Below are 21184 nucleotides of genomic sequence, written 5' to 3' on the forward strand. Positions count from 1 at the left end.
CGGGTGGATCATCTGAAGTTAGGAGTTCGAGACCAGACTGACATGGTGAAACCTCCTCTCTACTAAAATACAAAAATTAGCATGGCGTAGTGGCATGCGCCTGTAATCCTAGCTACTTGGGAGGCTGAGGCAGGAGAATCACTTGAACCTGGGATGTGAAGGTTGTAGTGAGCTGAAATCATGCCACTGCACTTCAGCCTGGGCAGCAGAGTGAGAATCTGTCTCCAAAAAAAAAAAAAAAAAGGTGGAAAATACAGGCCTGTCCGGGGTTAGATTTATCTCATAGATCATAAGCACCACTATCTATCCACTCTCAGGAAATAACTCACTGAGATAATAACTAACCAACAACTCACAACTACATTTTTTCTTTCAAGAAATGTAACCTAGGGATGGCTTTCTTCTCGGGAAGAATCATTTTCATTACCCTATTATTTATATTTAAATGCTGTTTCAATAAAATGTAAAAACAATTTCTTTGGCTAACTGTCCCTCAAACTTTTCATGTTTCACTTTAAACTCTGCAAATAAATGAGTGAATGAATGAATAAGTGTTGAGAAAAAGGTATTTGGTTTTCATCGGTCCTTAAGTGCCTACAAACTTGGAAAATGATATAAATACTACCTAAACCTAGGACTTGGATTTCAAGAGCTTGAAAAGAACTAAGTGGCAATTAATTTTTTTTCCCTCATTTTGAGCGAGGGCAACAATGCTTACTGACATACAAGCCATGTGATCTTCGCTTCATTGCTTCTCCCACTGGGCCTGTTTCCATTGTAAAAGGACTTCAGTTGGCTAGATCAGGGTTTTTCATGCTTTGACCATTAGCCACAGCAAGAAAGTCATTTTTTGTCATGACCAAGTTCACATATATTCATTTATATCTGTAATAGATTCCATGAAGAAATACTTACGCTTAATTGCTATTCACTAAAATGGCCCCATGATCCCCTATTTGTAAAAGTATGAAAAACATTGGTGGTCTTAAATTATCTAAGAATACAATTCTGTAAGAGAGTAGCAAGGTTAATTTCCATCTTATTCTTCCCAATAATTCTTAGAAACATATTTCTACTGTGTTTCACATTCTGCAAATGGCAGTCTCCATCAGAGACTTTTAGAAGATTCTCTCCTGGTGATTCAGGCACGCAGGGGTGAGAAATATGCCTTTTGGCATATTTGCAGACAGAGGCTGCACTGTCTTAAGATGTGGCAAACAGCAAGAAAAGTGATAGTTCTCTGATTTTCCTAAGTGGATCTCCAGCTAGTTGTAAAATGAAGCCTTAATTATCCTCTTAATTTGTCTTTTCCTGTAATACAACCCACAAAATTTCCTGCCCAATCTCCTATCCCTTTAAAGTGGAGAGTTGGCTTAGCCAGTATTTAAAAAGTTATTCCTGGTACCGCATTGAACCTAGAAGAAACAAAACACAGCAACTCTTTGCTCTGCACTATTTACATAGTTCTGCCTTACCCCAGGTCCTTCGAGTCAGAAAGCTTGGGGTGACTTGAAAAATGCCAGGGCAGACAACCAGTCTCTAAGCAAAACCAAGAAGCACCCAGCTAAAAACTTTGTTTGCACAGATGCAAAGGCACGACATCTACATGGCAGTATCTGAATTCCAAAGTTTGTTTTGTTTTTAGTTACACACCCAACTACATACACAAATGAGTGTAGAGAAAATGTGATCTTTCCTATTTTTAGGTTGAAATTTGGGGCTCATAAAAGCAGGGCTGCCATAAATTTTCACATTCAGGGATACAATTATAACCAGGAAAAGTACCAACACCACACACACCCCCAAATCTAACAGTGGTAAACAGTTTTTATTCAGGCAATGAAACATGGAAAAAATATATTAGTAATCATTATAATAATTTGTGAGTATAACTTTTACAAATAGGTACTTGACATATAAAAAGGGAAATTACTGTGCATATAAAATTTATGTAGATGAATATTCCACACAACACAATCCTGATAGCAGTAGTCAACGCAGCACTCATCCCTCCAGATGAGGGGCTCCTCACACACTTCATGGCACCCGTGGGAACACAGTGGAAGCAGATGTGCAATGAACATTTACTTGGCACATTAGTATAATGGGTATCTATTGGCAAACACACACTTGCTAACAGCAATACTGAAAAGTTTACTGCTACCTCTGAGATTTAAAAGAAATGCCTGGATCCTATCCTGACGGCTGAGAAGGACCAAGGCTGAGGCTCTGGTGTGGTCACCTACACGCTGCCCTGTATCTGGACTGGGGATGGTTTGAGTTCAAATTTGTACATGTCCATTTGAAAATTCTTTATAAATACAGAATTAGCAGTTAATGATGTGACCAGGAAATTACTGTTTTGAGTATATGTCAGATACCACTAAAAGGCAGAGGGGGAGAGAGTGGCATCTTGACAGTTCTAAATTAAAGGATCGATACAGGGAAGGTTCAGGCCACGTCTCAGCTCCGAGCCTGGCCTCCTCCATACAAGTTAAAGCATTACACAGACCACCACAGGCCAGCATTGCACACAACATCTCCATATTAGAACTATAACCAGAATATATATTTATATAATAGCTGTAACCATATTATAGTTAATAAAGTCATTCCTTAGGAATCTTGTTTGTCCAAATCTAACTGCATGCTAAGAGGCACAGAAATGGGATTGCATTTGGACAAAAAACTACAAAAAGTGCAATCTTTAGTCTCCAGGATGCAAGCTCTGGCACTAGGGGATGGGTCTTCCCTGGAGAATGCTGCCGCTGATAGTCTCTTCCAGAGGAGATCCTTTGAGAGGAGAGTCTGTTACATCAGTTTCTTTACTGTTACTCTATGGAGACTCAAGGATTTAGTGGTAAATTGCTTTTTAAAAATAACTGGAATCTGGAGGCCAGTCAAACCTTTTTGGACAGATATCTCCTCGAAATACTTCTTTATTAAAGTATTTGAAGGAGATGACTTCTTAGACCTTTGGCTTGACATTCTGGGATTCCCAGACTATATTGTTCTTTCATAAGCAAATAATCTGTTATCTTTTAGATTCTTCAGAATAAATACATCTTTACTTTAAAATCCCTCGCTTGAATCATGTAATCTTTCAAAACCTAGTTTCTATCTTCCTAACAACAGGATAAAGTCAGAAATGCAAGTCAGAGAGCAAGCTCACAATCACATGACCACAAAGAGACAACAGTCAGAGACAGTTCATGAGATGGCTACCAATTATAATGAAAAACCAAAAGGAAGTTAAAAGGGGGCTTCAGAACTTTCACTCCACTAAAAAAGAAATGTGTTGAAATCACTTCCAACTCAGTATACACAGACTTAACCAATGCTTGCTCTTAAAAAACCCTTTTGAGCTTGAGTAACCACTGAGCTGCCCTTTGTTACCTTTATGGAAAATGAGTGCTTCACTCCAGCTGCTTTTACCCAGCCCAGGAACATCTGGGGGCAGTTTACACTCCATGTTTATAATTAGAGTGAATTCAGGGCTATCTAATAAATATCTAAGTATTTGTGTGAGAGTTGTACAAAGTATGGGTAGGTTGAAAGGGTAATTGGCTGGAAAGAAAATTCAACTTGAGCTATCCTCCAAAACGAAACATAAATCTTCCCTCAGATTCCATACCATTCTGGAAGGCTGCCAAATCCTAGGTTTTTCACCATCATGTGCTTCTGCACTTCCTAATTTGGGCTGAGTCTGAAGAAGCTAGAAACCACGTGAGAAAACTGGGCTTCCCGGTATTTCCAGAGCAGTTTTACAGAACAAAAGGTTTGGGTAGGTCACTGGCTGGAAGGAGACTCTCCAACCTTGACAGTGACTATCTGGGCAGCCACGGGGGGAATTGTTCAGTTGGCCTCACGTTGCATTCCCCAATTAAAATACTGCTGGATAAAGGCTATCTACACTTTGGCAAAGTCAAAAGCTAAAGAAATTGCTCTGGATCCAGAATCTCAACAGGATCACCTAATATTCCCAAACCAACATCTAGGCCAGCAGCTGCCTTCTACTTTCCTTTTTCACTTCTGTTTTTGTTTGTTTGTTTTTTTGAGACAAGATCTTGCTGTCACCCAGGATGGAGTGCAGTGGCATGATCATGGCTCACTGCAGCCTTGACCTCCCAGGCTCAAGTGATCCTCCCACCTCAGCCTCCCAAGTAGCTGGGACCACAGGCACGTGCCACCATGCCCAGCTAATTTCTATATTTTTGGTAGAGACAAGGTTTCACCATGTTGCCTAGGTAGGTTTCAAACTCCTGGACTCAAGTGATCCTCCTGCCTCGGCCTTCCACAGTGTTGGGATTACAGGAATAAGCCACTGTGCCCGGCCCTTTTTCTCTTCTGTAACAGAGTTTATTATTGCCTAGCTAGCAGGTTATTTGGCCCTCACATGTGTTGAGGCAAATTCTATACTATATTCTTACTCTCCAGAGTTCCAAAATCCTTTATTTTTAAAGAAAAATAAACAAACATACTTCATTCTGCCCAGTATATTCTCTTGATCTGTACAAGCTACGATTTTAATTCTCTTTGGAGAGGAGGCATCTGTTAAGTTAGAATGGGGGATATTTCCTCATAACGGTCATGGCTGAGAGGCCAGGACAATTATCACTTAACGAAGGTCCTTTGGTGCTCCCTGTGCATCAGCTTCATTCACTGGGGTCAGGTTCTTAAGGGGTCTCTTCCACCAGTGTGCTAGGGAAGGGCTGCCGTCACCTCTGTTTAACACATAGCTACTTTCTTAAACACAATAAGCTTAAAAAGATGACTATGGATTTACAATGGAGGCCACTATAAGCCTCTCATACTTAAAACAGATCAATATAAAACAAGTAAACATGAAAACACCAAAACACAGCAGCAAAAAGATTTAGCAATCAATGTTTCTTTCTGCAAAATGCAAAATTAACTTATTTAGCAGTAGAGGACTAAAAAGGAAATCAGTTATACCAAGGGGAGACACGTGCCCTTGGTTCTATGACCACTAGGACAGCATTCATATTACACCACAGTGACTGCTTTCAAAGCTCAAATGATTGTCAAGCCACTTCTCAAACGACAGATAATTTCTCTTGTTCTTTTTTATACAAAATTTAAAGACAATAGGCTTGAATATACAGCCTAAGCACCAATTATGATAAATGCATATTGGTAAAATGTGACTTCTGGCTTTAAAAGACATTATTGACCTCCCTGGGGCTAAAGATTGCACCCATGTGAGTAATACACTGCTAAAGAAAAATTCATTTTTTAAGATCTATAGAGGTTCTCCACTAGGCACAATTCATTGCTGAAGTTGGATCATGCAACAGTTTTACAAGAGAAGTAGGAAAACATACGTATACTGAATATAGTGCATATCACCATGAAGACTTTCAGGATGTAAGATTAAGACAGGAGAGTGCTTTAAAACACTTGCATGGATTTGGGTTTGCCTATTCAAATGAAAGGGAATTCATTGAGATTTATACGGAAAAATTCCATGTTGGGGTTAACGGCCCACCACTCTGAACTGAGTCCAGTAAGAGCTTGAGGAATTTGGCTTTGTTAGTACAGACCTTCTCCTTGCACTCCTCTTCTCAGTATTCAAGCTGTCTTTGTTTAAAAATATGCAAAATGCACTGATTTTTGGAGTGGTTCACGTGACTTTTACTGCTCATTTTGTTAAAAATTCTGTCTTAAGTTAGAAGGTATTTTTTGCTTTCTTTTCAACATCTGAAGAACAATGCATCACACTTGGGAAAAAAAACATTTCTTCACCTTATAATTGGTAATGTGCTACAATTACCTTTTAATTAAGATCTCAGCCTTTTACAAGTAGATTCTCTTCACATACTTAAAATAGATCGAAACTTTGTCTCAAAAAAAAAAAGATAATGAAGACTAAATGTTGATTCTGTATTAACAAATGGAGGCAGAGGAGAGTAAATGACTCTAGGGCAGATTTGCCAAACCCTAGCTTGGAGGGAGTCCCATATTGCCGTTCATGCAGAAAGCAGACACTACCATCAGTCTGAGGACTAACCCTAAAGGGGCCACACCCATTAAAGCTGAGGAGTGTCCAAATACCAGGGCAACAAAACGTCATGGCAAATAGTCTTCTCCAGATATGAAAACCCAAGACTGTGGTCTTCACATCTTTAATCCCCCAAATTCTTAAGTTGGTGTTCTGAGTCAGGACTCTATTTCAAAATAGGGTCTCACATCCAAGGAAATATGTCCTTCTGTAGAGAAGTTCTTACTTGACTATGCTTCAGGGAAAAGAGCAGCAGCATCTATAAATATACATGTATGTGTGTGAGAGTGTGTGTAATTTAAAAGGGGATCCAGAGCCCCTTCTTGATTATAAATTGGAAGTAACAACAGGCCAAACTGTCTCCTTAAATAAAACCACTGATACTAAAAAATTAAAAGATCAAACAGATCACAAAAAAATCAGACAGGTGGTGGAGAAGACCCCAAAGAGGAGTTACAAATTTAACACATTTGGGAAAGTAAAGATGACTTTAAAACAAACTAAAGATAAATCACAAACCCAAACTCAGCAGCCTAAGGGAACCTTCATACGGGGAAACTAGGAGGCTCCAGCACTGTCAGGTCACACTCCTTTCTAGACTATGCAACCCTCTAGGGTTTCTTCCAGGGCTGTTGCATTGGCAGCAAAGCGGGACAGGCAGCAGTAGGCATGTGCTTTTTTTAAGTTTTTTTTTTTTTTCTCTGCAAAGGGGCAATTATTCCTGGATAAGGCAAGATAATTGTGGTCACAAGAGAAGCAGCCAAATGCAGATCTGTTGAGCTAACAGGGGGAGTGTCTCAGTCAGTCTTTCCCAGCTTTGCAATCAGCTCATCACAGATTTTTGTCAGTTCTTCAATTTCTTGGTTCTGAAAGACAAATGACATAATTATGCAGGCCACTTTGTATTCTGAAATAAAGGCAAATAGAGTTAACTAGTCCCAAGTCTGGATCTACCCTACCCTAGACATCCTAATTCAGTGATTTTTAACTTTTCTACATCAGAGATGCTTTAAAGAAAAAAAGGCTACACATCTCAAAAAATGTACTCATAAAATCATGCTTAAATTGAGTAAAGGGTGAGGACAGTCACCAGCCCTCTGAAACTTGTCCATGAATTTCTTAGTTCCCCAATTTTCTTGTTATCAGAGGAATTATCTGGGGTACTTGTCAAAAACGTAAGTATCTGGGTCTCACTCAATCCATTAGCATATCTAGGGATGCTGGAGTCTGAATCTCCCAGAGAGCACCGTTCTATGGGCTAACAGACCCTGTGATAAAAACTCCTGCTCTTGATGAATGGATGGCACAGGTATGAGTAAATAATTGGAAATGCAGTAAAGAAAATACACCGGAGACATATAAAAACGGAAAGCTAAAAATTGCTTAGTGAGAAACAGGGATTGTTGCTAGTCCGGGTTTTCATTTATCTATAGCAGTTTCTCAAAGCAGCCCTGCTGATGTTTTAGGATGGGTAAATGTGTTGTCAGAGGCTGTCCTGTGCATTGTAGGATGTTTAACAGCATCCCTGGCCTCCTGCACTAGATACCAGTAGCATCTCCCAGTGGGGACAACCAAACAAATATATCTCCAGACATTACCTAACACCTAACATCCCCTGGAGGACAAAACTGCCCCCAACTGCAAACCACTGATCTAAAGCAATGAAGGGGGAAGATGGCTTCATATTAATATATTGCATAAAAAACAAAGAAAGAAAGAAAGGCAGTCTCATGACCCCAACTAGGAAGGTGTTCTGAACTTCAGTTAAAACGCAACTTCCTCTCTGCACCCTGCCTGTGGATGATTTCCGCATGATGTGCTTGAAAATTTAATGGTTTGACTTGTTTGTTTCCACCTGGATCAGTTCAGAAAGGAGCTGGACTGAAGTGTCTGAGTAGAAAGCCAAGGCCTCTTTCACCCAGATCTGTCATAAGTGAGTCACTGCTGAGGAGGAAAACCAAACGTCTCTGTGGCCACCCAGATCAGGTCCCTTTCTGTACCTTCTGCTGCAGGGCCCTTTCCAGGGACTCCACCTTCATCTGCTCTTTCCGGAGTCCAGCATGGAGAGCTGCACTCTCAGCCTTTGCTTTTGTTCGAACCTGAGCAATCTCTTCATTGGCTCTGTTTATGGTGTTTGGGTGGAATAAAGAGACAAAAAGCACATGATTAGTCACTAGTCAAAGCCAGTCAGGATACTAACCACTGACATCTGTGAGGCACAGGCCTCAAAGAATTGACTGCATGAGAGAAAAAAAACAAAAATCGGTGACCTAAATAATTCCATTTTAATTTATAAAAATTCAATTTACAGACAACTTCAAAATTTGTATCTCACTAGCAAATGGTTTCTATAACAGTCTTAGATTTTTTTTTTTTTAGCCCAGTACAAAAGCAGACTGCATAATTTTGGAGACGATCACAGCTAGAGTTGGGATACTAACCACTGACATCTGTGAGACACGGGCCTACAGGGAATGAGTTTATTAATGAGATGTGAAAGGCATTCTTAAAAACCATAAATGTCAGTTGATGAACAGCCATTAAACTGATGAAAGGATGCTAAAGCCTCATTAGCAATCAGAGGCATGTAAATTAAAATGATAAGCTTTGAAAATTGATTGAATTGGCAAAAATTAACAAGGACAGTCCTGTGTGGGCCGAGATACAAGGAGACAGGCAGGCTCATGTGCCAATGGGCGGCTGAAAACTGGCGCTGCCTTGTGGCGGGCAATGTGGTAGTCACCAGGGCAATTTAAAGTGTACACACCCTCCAACGCAGCAATCCCACTTTCAGTTATGTATTCACAGAAATACTCCCACCTGGCATAACAGTGAGTGCACAGGATGTTCGCTGTAGTGTTACCTTCAATGTAAAAAAGTTTGTAACTAAGTGCCCATCAATAAAGAAATGCTATAGTTCCACGACCTAATAAAAAGAATTAGATTCAGCTATATGTTCTGACATGAAAAAATGGTCAGGATATGCTATTAAGGGAAAAAGGAAATTTGTCTAATGTGATTCCAGTATTGTAAATATTTTTTATAGTTCAAAATCATAGTATTTATAAAGACACAAAGAAAAGACTAGAGGGATATACAATAAACCTACGTATAATACATAGAGGCATCTGTATAACCTATGGAAAAGAATGCATAAGAAATCTAATACAGTACTATGGGAGTGGAAATTTAGGCAGCAAAATGTACAAGCATGTATTACCTTTTAGTTAAAAAGTCAAGTTGGAAGGCCAGGCTCAGTGGTTCATGCCTGTAATCCCAGCACTTTGGGAGACCGAGGCGGGCGGATCACTTGAGGTCAGAAGTTCGAGACCAGCCTGCCCAACATGGCGAAACCCCGTCTCTACTAAAAATACAAAAATTAGCTGGGCATGGTGGCGGGTGCCTATAATCCCAGCTGCTCGGAAGGCTGAAGCAGGAGAATCACTTGAACCCAGGAGGCAGAGGTTGCAGTGAGCTGACACTGTGCTACTGCACTCCAGCATGGGTGACAGAGTGAGACTCTGTCTCAAAAAAAAACAACAAAAAATCAAGTTGGATAACACTCCCCAGGATAAACTCCAAATGTATTAGATTTAAGGATTAAAAAAACTAAGCCATAAAGTGTAAGTAAAACATGGGAGAATATTTTCTATCCAGCATGGGGAAGATCTTTGTTACTATGACAAAGAATCCAGAAGCTGTAAAAGAAATGACTAATACATTTCAGCACATAAAAGTAAATTTCTGAATATCAAAAAACACTATAGGTGGAGGCAAAAGACAAATGATAAACTTGAAAAATTATTCAAAATTCTTATCACAAAGGGCTGGTGTCCCTAATATATAAAATCTATAAAATGACAATAGGAAAATGGGCAAAGAATAGAGTAATTCATAGTAAAGCAAATATATTAATAAATGAATGGTGAAATATATTCAATTTCATTCATAAGATAGATGCAAATCAAAATTACATGGATTAAAATAAATGCTCTGGGGCTGGGCGCGGTGGTTCACACCTGTAATCCCAGCACTTTGGGAAGCTGAGGCGGGCGGATCACCTGAGGTCAGGAGTTCCAGACCAGCCTGGCCAACATGGTGAAACCCTGTCTCTACTAAAAATACAAAAAATTAGCCGGGTGTGGTGGCGTGTGCCTGTAATCCAAGCTACTTGGGAGGCTGAGGCAGGAGAATCACTTGAACCCAGGAGACTGAGGTTGCAGTGAGCCTAGATTGCACTGCTCCACTCCAGCCTGGGTGACAGAGAGAAACTCCGTCTCAAAAAAAAAATAATAATAAAATAAATAAATAAATGCTCTGTTGCTTGCCAAAAACAAATACCTATGTTGAAATACCATTTTCACCTATTAGATTTGCAGAAAATAAAAACGTTGACCTATTGGCACAGTTGTAGAAAAAAGAGATGCTCTCATATATTATCTAGGCCTATCAAATGATAAAAGTCTAATGGGGCCAATCTGACAACACTTATAATTATAAATTCATATATGCTTTGGTCTAGCAATTCCTTTTCTAACATACAGATCATAAAGATAACTCACAGGCATGCAAAACGATCACCTACCAGGTGATCTGTGGCAGCACTGTCTGTGGCAGCAAGACATTTGAATTAACTTTAATGTCTAACAGGAGGGGACTGTTAAATAAATGATACATTCCAACAATGGAATACCATGTGGCTATTAGAAAAAAAAGAGGAAGCTCTTCTTGCACTGACATGGAAAGATTCTCAAAATTATATTGCTAAGCAAAAATAGCGAAGTATGCTATAATCATATAAAAAAGAAAAAAATTGTAATAGGAAGAAAAAACAGAAACCAACAATGGTGATTACCTGGCATAGAGAAAGATGGGAACCCAGTGGAAGGAGGCAGGAGCAGATATACGTTTTTTTACTTTTTAATGTTGTAACAATGGGAAAAGGGTTTAAAAAGTGAAATAAACACACACATAAAATACAACCTGGAGTTGCAAAACAGTGATTTTTTTTTCCTCTCTCAATCTTCCCACAACATCATGAAGAGTGAAATTCAAAATTTACAAGCTCTTACTTGTCCAGTTTCTCTTCTGCGTGGATTTTCAGGGCCTGGTATCGCTGCTCCTCTTGTTTAACTCTGGCTAAGTAATCCTGAGCACATTTCTTCAAGGCTTCTTCATTCTGTTCCAAAGCAAAAATTGAAAATAAACAGGTCATTTTGTTTCTTCTAATCTACCACATATCAGAGTTTTCATTTTTTAAAGAATGGAAAAATCTAATTAATTCAGATGGCTTTTATTCATACTCTGCAGTAATTTGAAATAGCCACATGTAATTCTCACTGAGGAAATTCTACATAATGTCTTCATGTGTTAATTTTCAATATCATACAGTAAGGGTCAGTTATACCAATATGCCTACTTTAGGAAGGCAGTTATTCAAAACTGAATGGCAATTTGATTTCCATATTTGATAAACTGTCCAGTTTCATTTTTATTTTAATATGAAAATAAAGACATTTCATTGCTATAATTGTGTCTGGTTGATATGGTAAAGTTAAATTAAATCAACAGGCCCATTTACATCTAAATTTGAAACATTATACTAATGTCTTCTAGAATATGCAGCTTTAATTTTTCAGTGACATGGAATTCCTTCTAATCCCTTTTACTAAAACTGAAAAGGTGAATTACCAGAAAGAACATTTCTAGAATTCACCTGAGGTCTGAGGGTTCAATTAATAGTTCTTGCAGTCTACGCCACAGCCTGGGGCTTATTGGCTTGACACAGGAGAGGAATGGCCAAGACATGGCACCCAGTGGGCCAGATGCCTGAACAACCAAAGAAGGAAAAATGTGGAAAAAAATCCAGCTTCACTGGAATAGAGGATACAAGGCCAGTAGGCCCTGAGCTCCTATTTAAAAGGATACCCACAACCTCTGGCATATGTATTTGATGACCAGTTACCAAGGAAATACACTACTGGAAATACACCAGGAGACAGAGGGAAAAAACACTCTACCTTCTTGAACCCTTCCAGAACACCTTTCAGGTTCTCGTATCTCCTGAAGAGATCAGAAAGGGACCTTTCCACAGAGTTAAGGTCAGCCAGGGCCTGTTCCTTCTCCATGGTCAGTTGCTGGAAGCTCTTCTGAGAGGTCATACTTGTCCTTTGTTCATCTTCTGGGAATCACAAGTCAAAAGGAACGACATATTTATTCAAAAAATAGATACTCCTTAGAAGACAAGCAGTGTTCTCGTGGTAGGGACACAGCCGGGGATGTGACCAAATTCCCACTCTTATGGCTTATACTCTAGTTGGGGGAGACGCATGGTAACAAGTGATGGGGAAAGAACAAGGCAGGGTAAGGGGGAATGGGGGCGGGGAGGGGGCTGTTACTATACAGAGAGTACCTGCTCTCAGGGGAGAGATTTGAGCATAGACCAGACAGAAATGAGGATGTGAGCCATACAGCTACCTGGGAGAATATTCCATAGAGAAGAACAGCTGTGGTAAGGCCCTGACCTGGGAAGGCGTTAGGTGATGTGGATGATAGAAAGTATCATTTCGGCAATTTAGTGGAGAAAGGACAGACTCTGGTTTAGGGAGTCAATCCTTATGATATGGATGAGAAGAGACTCTAAATTCCATGCAGAAGGATCAATCCCTGTTGTTTTGTAAAGGCACCACTGGGTCTGATGCAGAGAAATTACAATCTGCACTAGAGTAAGAACCCTGCACCAAAACACAGGATGCTCCCAGCGGGTGTTAGTGATGTGACCAGGCCACCAACAGTCACAGAATTCAAGGCCTGCCATCTTCTAAAATGAACCTAACTACAGTTGACCCTCATTATTCACCAAGTCCATACCTCCCAATTCGCCTACTTGCTAAAATGTATTTGTAATCCTAAAATCTATCCTCCTGGACTTTGACAGTCATTTGTGGATGTGTGCAGAGTGGCAAAAATGCTTTAGTCACCTGATATGCACGCTCTCAGCTGACAGTGAACAAAGCAATACTCTACCTTCTTGATTCATTCTATAAACAAGTGTTCTTCTTTTGGTCTATTCAGGCCATGTTTGTTGCACTTGTGTTCTTTTTGCTGGAGACTTCACTGTTTTAAGTGGCCTCCCAAGGGCAGTGCTACAGTGCTGTCTAGTGATACCAAGCACAAGAAGGCAGTAAGTTTCCTTAAAATACATACATTACAGAAGCTCTGTTCAGACGTGCGCCAAAGTGCCACTGACTGTGAGCTGAATGTTAATGAATCAACTATATATATTAAATAAGGTGTCTTTAAACAGGAACACACGTAAAACAAGGTTATATACTGATCAATCAATGAAAATGTTGTAGCCAGATGCAAGACTCTAACTCTGTCTTTTCCCTAGGAGCAGTGTTTATTTACTTATTTATTTTTTGAGACGGAATTTTGCTCATTGCCCAGGCTGGAATGCAGTGGCACGATCTCGGCTCACCATAACTTCCGCCTCCCAGGTTCAAGCGATTCTCCTGCCTCAGCCTCCTGAGTAGCTGGGATTACAGGCATGCACCACCACGCCCAGCTAATTTTGTATTATTAGTAGAGACGGGGTTTCTCCATGTTGGTCAGGCTGTTTTCGAACTCTCAACCTCAGGTGATCCACCCACCCAAGCCTCCCAAAGTGCTGGGATTACAGGCGTGAGCCACCATGCCAGGCCAGGAGCAGTGTTTAGTATTCACTAACTCAGTGTTTGCAGCAACTTTACAGAACATACCTCCCACGAATAATGAGACGACTGTATCTAAGTGAAAGACAAATACAAGTTTGTGACATGGTCTGAAAATCATAAATGGATCCGGCTATGGTCTTATAGTTTATGCCACCCCCCAACCCCAAATTTGTGTACTGAAACCTAATCCCCAGTGTGTGAGTATGTTCAGGATGAAAGTGGGCATGGAAGGGAATTTGGGAGGTGATTATGTCAGGATTAGTGTCCTTATAAAAGAGACCCCAGAGAGCTAGCCAGCCCCTTCTATGAGGAATGGGCCCTCCCCAGACATCTCATCTGTGGGCACCTTGAACTCTCCTGTCTCCAGAGCTATGAAAAATGTTTGTTGTTTATAAGCTACCTAGCTTACAGTATTTTGTTATACCAGGCTGAACAGACTAAGACAGATCCTATGGCTCATACCCTCAAAAAAACAAAATGTTCTCCTTACCAATCATTTGAGCAATAGTCTTTTCATATTCAGCTACAATTTTCCTAAATGAGAAAAAAAGAACTTATTACCAGAGGAGGATTTTCAGACAACGAAAGTTGGAGAAATGCTGTCCCAAACAATTAAACACATTAATGTACACTGACAATTTATGTAATCCATTTATCTGCTTTGGGGCTCTCGTTATCTCTTTTTTTTTTTTTTTTTTTTTTACATTATATAAGGTTTCTTAAGGTTCAAAAAAGGTTTTTGTTAAGATTTTATCTTTAGTCAAACTTATATTTTACTTATAGAACCAACTGCCTTCCCTTTCTCTTTGCACCTACTTGAATACTGCAAGGAAATAGATTCATTCTGCTTAGATGAGTCAATCTTTTACAAACTAAGTTAAAGATATTCTTCTGGGCTCTTCCTAAGAGATGCGATCTGACTTTAGACTTTCCTGACTCAATCCACCCTTTCAGACACTCTACCTCTGATTCAGTTACAAGTTTTATTTTGTGTCCTAATTCCAAAAGTATTTCACTTATTCGAAGACTTTAAAGACCACCCTCTTGGGTTAACCTTTCTTCTAGTGAAGAGTGACAATGTCCTTCTGACCCAGTCCAGTGCTGGGTGCTCTGTGAGTCGCATCACGTCCTCCCCTGCCCTCAATGGTGGTGCCCCCATCACTTTTGACGTCATATCCAAGTTGGTTATTATGGATGGCTACCGCTCTCTAAGAGCAGGAATGTCCCTTCCTTTCCATCAAGCCCAGCAAAGGGCCTTACACCTAGGAAATGCTTAAAAGACAAATAATAAAACAGCAACAAATTAGAGGGATATACTTAAAATGTTTTTTAATCATTCAAGTGTTGACCACACTGTGTGTCAATTATTTATGCCTTTTTTTCTTCTCTACTTTGATTTCATCTTTAGTCATTTCATGGCTCATAACTCTCCTTTCTAAAAGTGAGGAAAAATAAAAAGATTTCGATTTCAAGTCAATCAATTTTGTTTCTTGTTAACAAGCTTTCTATCATCTATTTGCTGGTTATGTAATTTGAAACTCTCATGCATAATTAATTTTTAAAAAGTATTATGGACCAGGCGCTGTGGGTCATGCCTGCAATCCCAGCACTTTGGAAGGCTGAGGCAGGTGCATTGCTTGAGCTCAGGAGTTACAAACCAGCCTGGGCAACAGAGCAAGACTTCATCTCTAAAAAAAATTATGCAGGCATGCTGGCACATGCCTGTGGTCCCAGCTACTTGGGAGGCAGAGGGGAGAGGATCAGTTGATCCCAGGAGGTTGAGGCTGCAGTGAGCCATGATCACACCACTGCACTCCAGCCTGGATGACAGAGTGAGACCATGCCTCAAAAAAAAAAAGTAGTATTATGAATTTCAGTGTCTCTATCATTGGATAAATCTTATTTTTCTGTATTCCAAATGGATATTTTGATACAAATTTCTGTCAATTCTAAGAAGATAGGAATTATGTGGGTTCTGTTTACATGTTATGTTCTGAACAACCCAAGATAAACTACAGTATTTGAATATAATAACTAGTTAGCAATAACTCCTGAAATAACATTCTCAATCACAAAGTAAGGTGCAAACAGCAAAGCCCTCAAGCTCTCAACACTTGGTTCTGTGGCAAGCAAACACTGTCATCACTTCATCTGTATCAAATCTAACAGTGTATAAAAGTATCCAGCCCCTCCCCAAAACCTCCAGTCTAACCTCATCTCCAAAACTTCTTGCCGGGTCTCTTCGTATTTCTTCTTCCATTCATTTGCTTCAATCTCTTTAGTAATTATCTAGAGTACAATAAAGCTTAGTTTTACCCAATCTATTACAATTTGCATTTAAGACTGGGAACTGAAATAGCACACAACCAGGTCTAACCCAAGATGTTCAATCTATATTAGAAATATAAACTTCAAAATTAAATGTTTGTAACCATTTGGAAAAGTGTATTCTAAGCCACACAGAATGCTGGGATGCAGACACGGGAATAAAGATGAGTAGAACATCTCCCAGAAATCCCAAGTGGTATTTACAGCCTCTGTGAACTTTACCTTGGTCCAGGGTCTAGCTCTCAGCTCTGCAGGGCCAGGCCCTGACTGGGACAGACACCAAGAACAGAGCCATCTGATTGGCAGGTATTCACTCTTAACTAAGGCCATGTAATCACGGCTGATGCCAGGCCACCAGAGAATGAAACTGCCACAAAGTCAGACCATTGGAAGTTGGCATGAGCAACACATTCTCTTTCTATAGAGATTTTTGACAGCTTCATAAAAACGGAGTCAGAAGGAGGGGGCTCAGATGAGCTGGCTACATCTAGCTATAGCATCCGTCACTTACGGGTAGAGTCTTGCTAGTTAGCCTGGAACCTAGGCTCATATTTGGGATGCTCTTGCTAACTGGAAGGAAATACTCTAAGTTCATTGCCTCAAACTCTATTTGCCCTGGGCAGGGCTTGCATGGGCAGCCATGGTGCTCCTCTTACTGTACTTCCCTGGCCGTGCCGCTCTCTTCCTAATTGGTAGTTTCGTTATATTTATTAGGATCTCAAGAACATAGAAGGATGTATCCTGTGTGCTTCAGGTAATCAGGCACCTCTTTACTTTGATCCATTAGGTGGTGATCTCATAGTTTAACTCCAAGGAAAAACATCAAGTCATTTTTCTCATTTACAAGATTTTGGCCAGGGACAGTGGCACGTGCTTGCAGTCCCAGCTACTCAGGCGGCTGAGGCAAGAGGATCGCTTGACCCTAGGAGTTCGAGGCTGCAATGAGCTATAATTGTGCCACTGCACTCAGCCTGGGTGACAGAGTGAGATCTTGTCTTTTATTTTATTTTTATTTTTCTGAGATGGAGTTTCGCTCTTGTTGCCCAGGTTGGAGTGCAATGGTGTGATCTCGGCTCACCACAACCTTCGTCTCCCAGGTTCAAGCGATTCTCCCGCCTCAGCCTCCCAAGTAGCTGGGATTACAGGCATGCACCACCACGCCCAGCTAATTTTGTATTTTTTTTTTTTTTAGTAGAGATGGGGTTTCTCCACGTTGGTCAGTCTGGTCTCGAATTCCTGAACTCAGGCGATCCGCCCGCCTCGGCCTCCCAAAGCGCTGGGATTACAGGCATGAGCTACTGCGCCAAGATTTTATCTCAAAAAAAAAAAAAAAAAAAAAAAAAGAAGATTTTGGTGGGCCTTATTACCACTGCTCCCAAGTTTTGAAAACAGGACTAGCTGACATCCCTCATTACCAACTTGATGCTATTTTAGAAAGCTGTAAAAGACCTGCAGCTGAGGTGCTTAACCACTTTCAGCATACTATAAAAATTAAAACTAAAAAAAACTATAAAACTAAAAACTACAAAAATAAAATTGCCACACCTTCCTTTAAGAACAGGTGGAATAGTCAAGAAACACACAAACCAAACACACAAAATACAGCATAGATATATGACAGGAGAGGGTGGGCAACTGATTAATGGTACACAACAGTGTCTTTCATATTTTTCAGATAACCAGGAAAGGCCTAGCAGTGATCTATTTTGAACAAAGGCTGTTCAAGAAACACAATACAGGAATCGGAGGGTTGAACGGTTTAAAGAATGGATGAAAGTAGGAAACAACTGTGTATTACTGCAAAAAAATTACAAATGTTTAGGTATGAGCATATATCCTCTGTAAAATAAAAGCACTGATTTAGTTACACATGGGAGCAAAGCTGGCAAAATTAGGTATTTTAAATGTCAGGGCTGAAAGATAAAGAAGGGTACAAAATTCTTAAGAATATTTCAGATTGTCAACATTTTACCCTGGAGACCAGAATGTCAGGACTCCAGCACCACTGCCACAGGGGGCCCTTTTACGACCTAAACAAGCTGCAGGTAATAAGAACTTCCAGCCTGTGATAACTTGAGCCAGCAGAGATGCAATCTACCTGCTGGTACATGGGCCTTACAAAGAAATGGAGTGATAAGCAGACTAAACAGGAGAGCTTTTACCTCTTCTCTTATTAAGGTGAGCACGGCTGTCTTCTCTGATTCGCTGAGGCAGATCCCATCCAGGGGGCTCTCACCTCCACAGGACACCGACACAGGGGCCTTCTCTGCAGAGGACTCCAGCAGCCCCTGTGGGGAAAGGGATTACACTGAATCCGTCAGCTTTCAGCTTCTTAACCCCAGACATCCTTCAACAACTTCCTCATTACTAAATTGATCACATCCTTTAAAACCATGTTTAAAGAAAAGTCAGCGGGGGAAGCTTTTTAAAAAACAAATCTAATTATGGAAGTAACTAAAAAAAACCTGTTATAATGACTATCAGAGTGGTCTTAGCTTCTGTTGAGCAGATAACCTAGAGAAATTTTATTCTGATCTAAAAGGGAGAAAGTGTACTTATAATAGCGGTCAGTCACCAAAGAACCACGTGGATAAAAGACAAACACACCCATGATTAAGCTTCTGGGGATAAGCTCCATGTAAATGGGAATTTTTTTAAAAAAGCAAAAACAAAAACAAGTGACAGCTACTCCTGTTACATATCGATGCTTTGTATGTATCTTTAGCCACTGCAGATGGAAATGTTTCTAAAATATACTAACTTTCAGGCCTAAGGAGGCAGAAATAGCAAATATATTTGAACTCTTTGAACTCTCACCCCCACCCTTTCACCCGGATGATTCAGGATCATCCTGAACTTCCGCTGCTCCGCAGCGACCTCCTGCTGTAACCCAGCCTGCTGGGTGTGTGCCATCGTTGCCCATATGCAAAATGGCCATACATAAGTCAAGGACCATGACTGTGTGTTGGTTCTTCCTTGCTTCCTCGCTACTAAGTTTTCCACTCCCTTCTGGCAGCACTTCGCCCTCTGAGGTGCTGGCTCAGAAGCTCTGAGGAGCTTCTTTCATAAGCTCAGGTTCCAGAGCGAAACACTGGCAAACTTCTTTTCATGAGAACATGGACTTTGTACTATTTTCCTTCCTAAAAGACGTTTCTGCTGGCTATTCCTACCTATGGAAGTAAACTTTTTTTTTTTTTTTTTTTTTTTTTGAGACGGGGTCTCACTCTGTGGCCCAGGCTAGACTGCAGTGGTGCAATCTCGGCTCGCTGCAAGCTCCGCCTCCCGGGTTCACGCCATTCTCCTGCATCAGCCTCCCGAGTAGCTGGGACTACAGGTGCCCGCCACCACGCCCGGCTAATTTTTCTGTATTTTTAGTAGAGACGGGGTTTCACCGTGTTAGCCAGGATGGTCTCAATCTCCTGACCTTGCAATCCGCCCGCCTCGGCCTCCCAAAGTGCTGGGATTACAGGCGTGAGCCACCGTGCCCAGCCAGAAGTAAACTTTTTATATAAATGAGTCATCTAATACTTTGGGAACATCCAAAATGCCAAAGTGACCTGTAATAATCTTAATCTTAAATGTGGGATAACTAATCAATTAGTTACTGATTATAATCAATCAGTTACATCTTGTGTGAATCAATACTAAACAGAAAGTCCAAGGTGAACGTAGACGAGTGGCTTTTAAATTTTTCAGAGTCATTATAGTTTTACCCTCTCTCTAGAAAATGCTCAGAAACAGAATTTTAGCATGCGGCTTCACAGACCTCAGCCATGGGCGCAAAATAGAAACCTGTCTCAGGCCACAGAAAAGCAAAATACAAAAGCCACAAGCTGGCAGTGCCCATGTTCCAGCAGCATTTGGGGGAGGGCAGCCCACCATGCCAACAGAAGTCCAAGGTACCCACAAAAACCTCTCTTTTCTGTCTTGGGATAGATCTACCACTAGAACCAGAAGGCACTTGCAGTGGGCAGCCTCTAAAATGCCCCCCAGTAACCCCTACATCCAGTACTAATCCCCTCCCTCTGTAATCTCTTCCCTTTGAGTGTAGGCTGGACCTAGTGACTCATTAGAATATGGCAAACGTCATGGATGTCACTTCTGAGGTTAGGTTCTGAACAAACTCTGACTTCCATGTTTTGAGAAGCTACAGGGAAAGGCCCATGTAGCAAGGAGCCGATGTCTCTGCCAATAGCCAGTGGGGACCTGAGACTTGCCAACAACCACATGAGTGAGCTTGGAAGCAAATCCTCCCCAAGTCAAGCCTGGATATGACTGCAGCCCTGATCAACACCTGGATTGCAGCCTGTAACAGATCCTGAGTCAGAGGCACCCAGCAAAGCTGCCCAAGATTCCTGACCCACAGAAATAATGAGATAATAAACACTTGCTTTAAGCGTTGGAGTAATGTGTTACACAGCAGCAGATAGCTGATACACCCCTGGACATTTGAATCATCTCATTAACTTCCTGTGCCTTGTTTCTTATCAAGAAACTTTTACTTGCCTAAAGGGAGGTAATACAGGAGGTCAAGTTGAGACTTGATTCACCTCACTGTTAAACTTCTGATTCTAAATTAATAACATTTCATGGGTCAGTCTCTTCTGAGTTCTTAGTTTAAGCCAGAGTCCCCAGGTTGAGTCAACTTTAGGAAACAGACTCTCAGTGCTTTCCATGGCTACCACGTTTGTGAGAATTTGGGAAATAAGCCCCCTAAAAATCTTCATAGCCAGGAAAACATCAACGTCCATTACAGAGTTCAGCATCTCATTCATTTGTTGAGAGGGTAAATGAATTCAGTCTGCCTGCTTAACAACTCAATGCTAACACATGTAGGGTCCGGAAGAGGCAGCATCCTGAGCAGGCGGTAGGAGAGCAAACCTTAGATGGTGTTTAATGTCTCCAGGTGAGTGGGCTCTTCAGCCTGCCGACTCTCCCCAGCCACTCTCCTCTCTGCCTGGCCACATTTACAAGCCTCACTACTCAAAATGCAACAACTCTTACAGGTGTCAGGGCAGGAATGTATGCTCTTGCCTACTTTAGCCATCTTTTGCAGTCTCCTAGGATTTAACTTTTTACATTCCTTAGTCCTTTAGGTTGCTTATCAAAAAGTGCAGAA

At 40.8% G+C, this 21184-nt stretch overlaps 1 protein-coding gene across 22 annotated transcripts in view; it reads right to left on the reverse strand.

Annotated features, from left to right (window-relative positions):
• Positions 1-1809: 1809 nt before the first annotated feature.
• The window catches only part of TACC1 (transforming acidic coiled-coil containing protein 1), a 97346-nt gene continuing 77971 nt past the window's right edge, over positions 1810-21184 (reverse strand). For 10 of the 22 annotated variants that reach the window (XM_019032388.4, XM_019032390.4, XM_063709335.1 and 7 more), the window contains 7 exons: positions 18228-18353; positions 15950-16026; positions 14228-14271; positions 12043-12203; positions 11095-11201; positions 8023-8143; positions 1810-6888 (listed from right to left, as the gene is read on the reverse strand). In XM_019032388.4, the coding sequence (XP_018887933.3) occupies positions 6820-6888; positions 8023-8143; positions 11095-11201; positions 12043-12203; positions 14228-14271; positions 15950-16026; positions 18228-18353 (705 nt within the window). In that variant the 3' untranslated portion in view covers positions 1810-6819. Of the gene's footprint in view, positions 6889-8022; positions 8144-11094; positions 11202-12042; positions 12204-13782; positions 13810-14227; positions 14272-15949; positions 16027-18227; positions 18354-21184 lie in introns of all 22 variants that reach the window. The other 12 variants (XM_055348972.2, XM_055348968.2, XM_055348966.2 and 9 more) reach the window with 2 other exon arrangements.

The sequence above is a fragment of the Gorilla gorilla genome, chromosome 7 (assembly GCF_029281585.2).
Source record: "Gorilla gorilla gorilla isolate KB3781 chromosome 7, NHGRI_mGorGor1-v2.1_pri, whole genome shotgun sequence".
NCBI classification, from domain to species: Eukaryota; Metazoa; Chordata; class Mammalia; order Primates; family Hominidae; genus Gorilla; species Gorilla gorilla.